Raw genomic sequence first — 10,136 nt, forward strand, 5'->3', positions numbered from 1 at the left:
TCCAGAGCCGTGCAGCTCCGAGGCTGGAGCAGCAATAGCATTAGCTAGCTTATTCACTGTTCAGAGATCAGTATTATCTAAATTATCTAAAGTAAACACACACTCCGTGCAGAGCCGTGCAGCTCCGTGGCTGGAGCAGCAATAGCTAGATGCTAACCGCTAAGCTAGCTAACTTTTTCACTGTTCAGAGATCAGTATTTTCTAAATTTAGCACTTTTAATACTGCTGGAGCAGTATTATTAGAGTTAGATGCTAATCGCTAAGCGTTCACCGTTCAGAGGTGAGTTATCGGCCTGTAAGTCTGTGCTGCTTTGCCTGGCTAGCATTAGCTAGATGCTAAGCACTAACTCTCTCAGAGGTGAGTTTTATCAGCCTGTAATCTGCTTGTTTACCGTGTTAAAACAAGCTACGGGGGACGAATCGCTAGCTAATATCTCACTGTCTTACCAGAACACGCAGGATTACTCAGTGTAACGCTGTCGTTTAAGTTTGGGTTAACTTTACTAGTTTAGGGGACTAGCTAGCGTGCTAGCGGATAGCTATGCTAATGCTGGTGCAGCAAGCCTTAGTGGAAATCTGGAAATCTAAGCTTACTGTAAATAAACTGAAGCACTTTACTCACCCAAATAAACAGTTTTCAGGAGAGGAATCTGTGTAGATTAATATCCAGCACTCGTTTGTTTTTGAAAGAGCTAGATTTGTATACGGAGACGCTTTTTTTTTTTACAAAAAAAAAAAAACAAATTAAATGAGAAGAATTGTGTCCAACCTTTTACTGGTACTGTATAAAATTCTCTATTAAAACAACAAAATAACATAAAAATATAAAATAATAATAATAACACAGCCTGTCCTTTGCATATTATTTATTCGTGACACACAGTTTAGAAACACTGTTAAGTTCAGAGAGGGAATCTGTGCAAAACTGAAGCAGAAATTAAGAATAATAGGCACTCTGGAGCATTACATTCTTCCGAATGTTGTGTACTTTAAAATTTAAGCCAATATCAACTTGTTGTAGAAGTTTTACAGGAAAAGAAAACACTACTTAAGTGCATCAGAATAAAAAAAAAACAGTGTGAAATTCCTTTCCTTTACTTTAAAACACAATGAGAGCAATGTGTATTTCCATTCAATGCCTACAGTAGTCCAGAAAAAAATATGAGCCATTTTTCAATCTGTGCAAACAACAATCAAACAATAATAACACAGTAACAATAATAAAAATAACAATAATAATAATAGTGTGCGACAGAGACTTATAAGAGTTTTTCAATGGTGTTTCATGAAACGAAAAATTGTGTGCATATAAACCTTTTACTTATTTATGTATTTATTAGTCTCTATATTAGTCTCTGTATTTATTAGACTCTATATATGTGTGGTACTGTAGTTAAATACATTCATTCCTTTTTTTGTAAATGTTGCATCTCATTTTGCATTGTTTTCTATGCATTTCCGTGCATACTGACACGAGTGATTGTAAATGTGTGTGTGTTTGTGTGTGTGTATGTATTAATATGTGTACGTGCCAATATGCACACGAATCTGCACAATCTGTACATTCACCGCTGGCAGTGCGGCTGACCCCGGGGGCGTGTCCCGGGCGCTAGGCTCGTCCGTGTTTGCAGGTGTGGTCCATGCTGCGGCAGTAGCAGAAGGCTTTGAAGAAGCGGCAGTAGCAGGTGTCGCAGGCGTCGCAGCAGGGCAGCTGGTGGCCCAGGCAGGACTGCTGGTGCGGGATGCAGCGGCCGGGCGAGCGCGTGCCTCTCCTCTGCAGCTGCACTGCGTCCGCCACTTCCTGCGGGTACTGAACGAAGAATCACAAGATAAATTAACAATCAGCAGCGATTAAGACCCTTTCCCACCATTAACATTTAATTATATGGTAATTTGAGCTTGATTTGAACAGTATTGAGAGATGGAGCTCTTACATCTAAAGAAATACAACTGAAATAATTACATAATTAGATCATGTCTCATTAGTCAAGTCAAGTCAAGTCAAGTAGTTTTATTGGAGAAATCTCTCGGTAGATAGAACGGACGGCATTTGATAATCCAAAAGTGAGTTTCTGCCGTGTTGGCCGACTCCAAGCAGAAACTCACGGCTGTAGGTGCGTTTCAGGACGTGAACGCACGACAAAGACGTACAAAAACACTGCGACTTACGAGACAAAAAACACGAAAACGCTGTTTCCTCGGGGGGGAAGAGAAGCCGCAGCGTGTGCACACACGCCATCTTGGATCAGACAATAAATATTTTATTCATTTTGTCTAAATTAAAATTCAATCCGAGGCATTGATGAACTTAAAACAAGGGGTATATATACTAGTGGGGGCAGGTGTGTGCAATTTAGAAGCATGGCGAGCCAGAATGCCAAAGTGTCACGTGATTAGCAATGTCCGGTAGGTCTGGTGCAGGTGCATGTTGGGATTTGGAGTCTTTCGTGTGTGTACTAAAGTCCATGGCAAGCAGACTGTCAGGACTTATGCTTTCAAACACATTAAGAGACAAGAAATTCAACGAATTAACTCTTAACAAGTTCAGCACAGCTGTTAACTAAAAGCTTGAATTGGAGGTGACTCTACCTCATAAAACTGACTGAGAAAATCCAGCCAAGTTGTGCAAAATTGTAATTTAAGCAAGAGGTGCTATCTAAAGAGGTGAATCTAAAATATAAAACATTTTTGGTTAACTATATTGTTCCATATGTTTTTTTCTTTATAGTTTGAATGGTATTATTAATCTGCAATGCAGAAATGTTTAATTATTTAATGATGGATGCTCAATAGAAAGTATGCCAAGTCTGGATTAATGTACTTGTCGGTACAGTCTTTGCAAGTTCAACTAAGAAGTTTAAAGACCACAAAAAAAAAAGAAAATGTAACATGTAACAAAAAATCATTCACAAAAGTAAAATATAAAATATTTTGTGCATTTACAAAAACTGCAGATCTTAAAAACAAAACAGACTGCTTTCAATTATAGCAAAATTATTGTGTGTAATAAGATATGGCACGCTCCTACTAAACACAACCAATAAAACCAGTTTATTACTGGTAGTAGCAAAACCTCAGTGATTGATTTAGCCAAATTTAGACTGTTTTCCACACAGGAAATTTAATTAGACTGTATTTATAGTCACGGTATTATTGCTGCTGCAGAGCTCTGAGAGTCTGGCTGAAACCACGTTACCCAAAGGCTATGTGATTATTACAGCATGACAACAACAGCCCTCTTTATTTTATACCGTTTCCACCACCGTCAACCGAGCACACGCTCTAGTAAACACATGCACACAAAAAATAAAACACGTCAGATTCCAGGAAAGTTGTTTTTCATTTGTTTTCTCCTCAAGGGATTCTGTTTCTCTCCTTTTAAAATGAAGAAAGAGCATCACACAAAATGTGAGAGATGCTCAGACAGCAATACTGTTTGAAGTGGGAATTAAAAACCCTACCTCATCATAAGAGCCGGGATCCACCATCAGCTGCTCTTCCACTGAATCCATCCTGGGTCGGACCGGATCCACTCCGGGAACTGAGTCTTGAACAGCTACAGAACAAAGCAGAATTACATTATCAGAATATTCCAGTCCAATATATCTGATCCAATTCCTGATTGCAGGAATTTAATATTTATTAAATAGATCAAAATCTACAGTATATATAAAATAAAAATAAAAACACTGGGTAAAAATACTATTCCCAATATTTTCTATGAAAAAACACATTATTACTCACATAGATTAAAGTTAACTTTAACAGTTTTATAAAGTATTCTTTAATATATGAGAAACTTTTATGAAAATGTCCACAGTTTCTGCCTGATTAAATGGAATAATTCATTTACCTGCTTTAAGAAACACAATTTAAAAAACGTTTTGTTGATGTTTTTGAATGATTTAGACATTTCTATCATTATTATTAATTTATTTAATATTTAAGTTATTTAATTTAATATAATTATAAAGCTATTTTATTGTGTCCAAGAATTCCATGTCCACCCTATCATCTTGAAAAAATAAATAAACTAGGTCCCACTTTTTAATGTGTCTTTAATAACTGTGTAGTTACACATTAACAAACATGTAATAACAGTGTACTGCTGGTACTGGTGTATGCATTGTTACAGATTATACCACAGTTATAAAGCAGTTCGGACCCTGCAATATGATTGGCTGAGAGATCTTTGGCTGAGAGTGCCGTTATCAGCCAGTAATGCCTGTAACCGAAGCTCTCCCTGTATTACTCCGCCACATACAGGTAACTTAGCAACGATGCAGCGCTTACAAGCCAAACAGCACAGCTACAAACAGAGCAGCAATGGAACTATTTTAACTCGAGGAGTGTTTACAACCAAACAGATCGTACTCAAAATCTTTCAATAAACAGCGATAATGAAACTGTGGAATAATCATTATTTAAGCAATAATACATTCAAGGTTCGTGATATAACGTGTAATATTGGCACTGCTAATATTACACATTATAGCACTCCCTTTCAGGTATTAGTGCTTAATTAATTACAGCTGTACAGGTTTTATGTAAATATATATATATATATATATATATATATATATATATATATATATATATATATAATGGTATTACAGTGTTACTTTGAAACAGAACAAGAACAGTCGTCATAAACAATTCAACGTTTTAATTAAATGCCAATTTTGGCTAAAATTGTCCACCTGCATGTTGGCGATGCATGACAAGTGAAAAAGTGAAAATAAAAAATTGCTTAACCTGGAAAATCTAATAAGAAATACAAAATTTTGTGCTGGTTTCGTATATTTAATGTTTTGACTGTTTCGTCTATTATTTCTGTGCTTTTATACTGGATATTGTTAACGCTTTTCTTTTTTCACTCATTGGATTTGTCTTGTTTCTCTACTTTCCTGTTTTATTATTGTTTTTTTGTTTTACAGTATATAAAAAGCTTGGAAATCTGATTACGGTGTAGTCTGAAGTCTTATATATAATTAATGGTAAAGTTTTGAGGACAAAAAGCACAGCATTTACAGTTCTATTTGACTGAACTATTAGGGAGGATGTCCAGCATTGGTTTAATTTTTTATGTTTAGTACTAAACCATAATAGGCTTAAGAGTAATGTGTTTTAATTATGATAACTTTGAAATGCATGCAAAAGAATACAGAAATAATTTATTTTGCAGTAGAAATGCTGTAATATTTAAATCTCCAAAATTACAATAAACACAATCTTCGAAGATAAACTTTCATTGATGACTTCCCAAAGCTCTTCCAGAGGAGCACGTATTCACAGCTCCCACCAGATACCTAGTTTATCTAATCAGTAGTAATTCATTAAAGTAAATCAGGTCAGTTGCTGTTGGACCACAAGAGATCTATACAGTGACTAGAGTTCACAGAGAAGTTGAGAACCAAACCTCTGTTAGGACAGGTTCAGTTTTTACTGGTTTGTGCAGTCTTGCATCAGTAAAGAGCTTTTTTTCTTCCAGTAAAACAAATGGTAAAAATAACCTCAGGTCAATTTAATCCATGCAATTAGAAATGTGCTTAATTAATACTTCATATCCTGTGGAAAATGAGTTTTCACAGCTTTTCTGACAGCAAATTTTGAGTTAAACATAAAAATCCAGAAAAAAACCCAAATCCAGAAAACAAGCCAAATAATTCATCAGAGGCTCCACTGTTCTTGCAGCTTTAGATACATCATTCTGTAGCGTAGCTTATATCTCTAAATTTAAATATATATATTTTTTTTATCTTTTTGAGGTAACAGCAGTACATAAATTGAGGAGTTACTCCCAAACCTCACATGTTACATATATTTTCCTGATGTCCTGTAATAAAAAAATAAAAAAACTCCATTACTCTCCACAGACAAAACCTGATTTTTTTTCCACGTAAGGTATAACTGTTTTCTAATTAACACATCAATATTTTTACTGTCCAATTAAAATAATGAAATTATTACAATTACAGAAAAATTACATTAAAAGCTTCACAGTCAAAATATGGATTTTATTTATAATTAAAAAAATATATATAACATTATTATATACAGTGGAGAATGGCTCTCCTCTAGTAAATATGCACATTCATCATAAACACCAATGCAGGTAAACACTTTTAAACCCAAGCACTTACTGTAAGGAGCAGTTTAAAACCTAAAGTTCTAAAGTAAAAAATAATAAAGGAATTAATCACTATGACAACAACATATTTAACAACAAGCATCACTTACTGATGTCTGGGAAAAATGCGCTGTCTATCCTCCTGATGCTCGGGCGTGAGTCGTCCATGCGGTTGGTCCGGACGAGTCCAGATGCCACCTGCACCATGTTTAGACTCAACCAGCAGACGATTACAAGACCCAACATGTCAGCCGATCAACTGATGCAGAAAAAAAAGGTGTTCTTCACTTTTCTGATCTGTTGTTTGATTGACTAAAAAAAGCAAAAACAAAGCAGTTCAAGCTTGTCATAGAACAATGACACCATTTTATTAAAAATAATCCTTGATATCAATTTAAGTCACTCAACTCAACAGTCAAACAAATACAGTAGCTAAAAACGTTGTAACATTTTTGTCACATTACGACTCTTACAGTCTTAAAAAGAACCACTTTTAATTCTGTAAAGTACAAATTTTGTAAGACATAATTTTTTTATCAATGTAAAAAAGTTCTTGAAGCTTAAAAAGTTTGCTTGCCCTCAATAGTCTGTATAACAAGCAAAAAGATAATAATAATAACAACAATAATAATAATAATAATAATAATAATAATAATAATAATAATAATAATAATAATAATAATAATAATAAATGAACACTAATACTAATTTAATGCAATAATAAACAATAACAATGGTCAAACAAATCTAGAAACCTTCTAATATAAAAAAAAATACTCTCATGCTCTTAAAAAGAGTGATGCCCTAAAACACCTAAAAAACACCTTTGTCCTAAACACCAATGAAGCCAATCACTCTTAAAGCCAAGCACTTACCGTAAGGCACAGATTAAAACTTAAAGTTCTAAAGTTAAAAATAATTAATGAATTAAACACTATAAGCAGAGTAAATCCAGGATTTGGCTTAATCTGAGTCCGGGAATCAACCCTTACTGCACGAGGCTTAAACCTGCCTGAGGAAAACAGTAACATGCTAACCCAGAGGCTGTGTGAACTATGTATACATACAGTATGTGTGTGTGTGCGTGTGCATGTATGTGTGTGTTAGTGTGTGTGTGTGTGTGTGTGATGATCTCTCATACCTGCAGAGCTCCTTACCCCTGGTTAAGGGTGTGTACCACTCTCCGCTTTATAAGAGACCCTGGGTTGGAGAAGGGTCACATGATCCTAATCAGTCAGTGAAGGGGTGGTCTCTTACTCCTTTCTGTTTATAGACACACACCCACACAAACACACACACACACACAAACACACATTAGCTTGAACCAGTAAATGAAGCTTGTTCTTCACCAATAGGCAGCCCACAAACTGTTGCCTTTAGAGCAGGTCAGGCAGTATTTTTCTCAGAAGAGGATTTTGTTCTTAAAGGTGTATGAAAATATCAATATATATCAAAGTATTGCAATATTGCATTTTGTCATACTGTATCAATTCTCAAAAACAAAGTATCATTTTTTATTTTAAAAAATAGAGATTTGAAGATTCAGATCAATCACAATATGTTGTTTTACTTTTGGTATCGCAATATATTACAATATGTTGAATCGCAACCCCTGTATAGTGAAAAAAAGTTACAGTTAACATTCTTAGTTTACTAATGTTATTTAACATTAGTGAACTTTCTGGTAAAATTGTTAAAACATAATTTTTAAGTTTGAGAATGATACTATTAACATTTCCACAATACTAGTATTGATCTAGCTGGAAAGGTTGATCCAGCTCATCCCAAATCACCAGATTTCACGAAGAGATTGTGTGCCTTCATTGTTTTCATGTCTTTAATATTAATCTACAATGTATAAAATTAATTAAATCTTAAATAAAGAAAAACACTAAATAAGAAGGGGCGTTGAAACTTCTCCTTCATTGTTTTTGACTTGGGTTTTGTAACTTTTTACCTTTTTTGTGTGTTCTAAGATAAGCTCTCTATTCTATCCTAAAGATTATATATAATCTATCTTATCTTATTGTTTTGTGTGATTGGGTAGTCATCAAATCATTTTACTATGTAACAAATAAAACATTACTTAGGTATATTTCAGTGAGATCAGACATATTTTTATTTTATGAAGTCTAACTGTATTTGTATGATATCTTATATGTTTCTGTATCTTTTGAAAAAGGTAAACAGTAATATTAGCACAGCTCTAGGGTACAGAGTTTTCAGAGCCATGTTCTCATAATATTTAATTGTAATATTTTTTTCAATATCCCTTTAAATGGGGTTGTTGAAAAACGGAAGTGGTGTGTTTATGTGCGTGTCTGTGTGTGTGTGTGTGTGTGGGTGTGTGTAGCTCAAATGGGGCGAGTACAAAGCGACTGTTTCATTTTTTACTCTTCCACTTGATGTTGATTAGTGCTTGGTAAACACTGCAGTACTAAGAGGAAGCGTGGAGGTTAATGCGTTCCCCATGAGCTGCTGGGACCACCGTCTCTTTAATAGGTGACGCAGTAAAGCATCCATGCTTTGCAAATGCCTGGAACAGGCAATAAAATGCTCATGGGTCTGCACATCAACTTCAATCAGTCCTGTGCCTTTATTTTGTTTTTATCAGAATGCGAGTAATGGACAGGAAATATGTGGAAATCGACGTTGATGTGTGGCACGTATAGGTAGCTCTGGTTGTGACCATTAAAGGAAATTACCTTTAAATCTTAAAATAAATTACACGTTCGGCTCTGCTCTTTTGCTTTGATGGATATTAACTGGGAGCATGAAATGGATGGGTTTTATTTAGGGAACTCCACTTGTTTTTTTGTTTGTAAAAAACACACACACAACAATCACAGCTGATTTAAAAGGTCTAAAAGGTCATTCATTTTTACTCAACCAATAAGTGACCAAAGTGCTGAATTAAAAAAAATACAACATTTAACGACTTAAAAAAAAAAACTTTTCTTTTACCCTTAAACCATCTAAAACATTTTTATTCACTTGCACAATTATATATATATATATATATATATATATATATATATATATATATATATATATATATATATATATATATATATATATATATATATATATATAAATCCTGTTGGGTTTTGTTACAAAATATTCATAACAAAATGTTACCATACAATAATCTGTGCAGTTTCCGCATTTTGCTACTGTTTTAGAGTCTGGAAGTGATGCAGAACAGCATCCTCTGGTGCGAAAAGTCCCTTGAGGAGTCTGAAAGGTGCTGCAGGTGTAAAAGCTATCCGCTCCTTGTGCCACCCGTGGGGTCGCATGATTGTTTTTTTTTTTTTGTAACATGATGCTTAATACATAACATAATATGTTACTTACCATTCTGTCAGTATATCCTGATAAAACCATAGTTTGCTCTAATGAGCTCAAATTTGTGCAATGAGAGGTGAAAAATGCTCATGCGATGACTTGCATGAATACAAATCTTCTTATATCTCATATCTCTCTCATATCTCATACCTTGTTTAGAAGATCTCCAGAACAGAGAAATGCTGAACATCCATGAGTGTTTGTATCCCCTCCAAAAAAACATAAAAAGCAGAAAATGGACAAAGCTTTTTGCTCTGTTCTTCACCCTCCTAGTTTTGGGGTCATTGCTCAAAATAACGCCTCAGTATCACAGAATAATGATTCAGTGTATTTAAATAACGACTTAGTATCTCAAAATAATTATGGAAATATTAGCTGGATTAGTTTTAATGAAATATATTTTTATTGTATTTATTTATTTAAAGTTTTTATTTAAAATATAAACTTTTTTGGTTTTGTTTTAATAAAATATATTTTAGCATGTTTATTTATTTCATTTTAAGTTTTTTTAATTAAAGAAAAATGGGGCAAATATGCAGTGGATTTTTTTCGTTAAATATATATTTTTTATTGTATTAATTTATTTAATTTTCTTTTTTTAAATTAATAATGGCGGTAATATGCGCTGGATTTCTTTAATTTAATATATTTTAGCATGTTT

The 10,136-nt window shown here is 33.9% G+C and overlaps 1 protein-coding gene across 1 annotated transcript; it reads right to left on the reverse strand.

Annotated features, from left to right (window-relative positions):
- Nucleotides 1–851: 851 nt before the first annotated feature.
- LOC103047890 (agouti related neuropeptide) lies at nt 852–6,438 on the reverse strand. The gene is made up of 3 exons (XM_049471161.1): nt 6,241–6,438; nt 3,462–3,556; nt 852–1,810 (listed from the first exon to the last, which is right to left on the reverse strand). The coding sequence occupies exons 1-3, from the start codon at nt 6,374–6,376 to the stop codon at nt 1,610–1,612; spliced, it is 432 nt and encodes a 143-aa protein (XP_049327118.1). The 5' UTR covers nt 6,377–6,438; the 3' UTR covers nt 852–1,609.
- Between the last annotated feature and the right edge of the window lie 3,698 nt (nt 6,439–10,136).

The sequence above is a fragment of the Astyanax mexicanus genome, chromosome 23, assembly GCF_023375975.1.
Source record: "Astyanax mexicanus isolate ESR-SI-001 chromosome 23, AstMex3_surface, whole genome shotgun sequence".
Taxonomy (NCBI): domain Eukaryota; kingdom Metazoa; phylum Chordata; class Actinopteri; order Characiformes; family Acestrorhamphidae; genus Astyanax; species Astyanax mexicanus.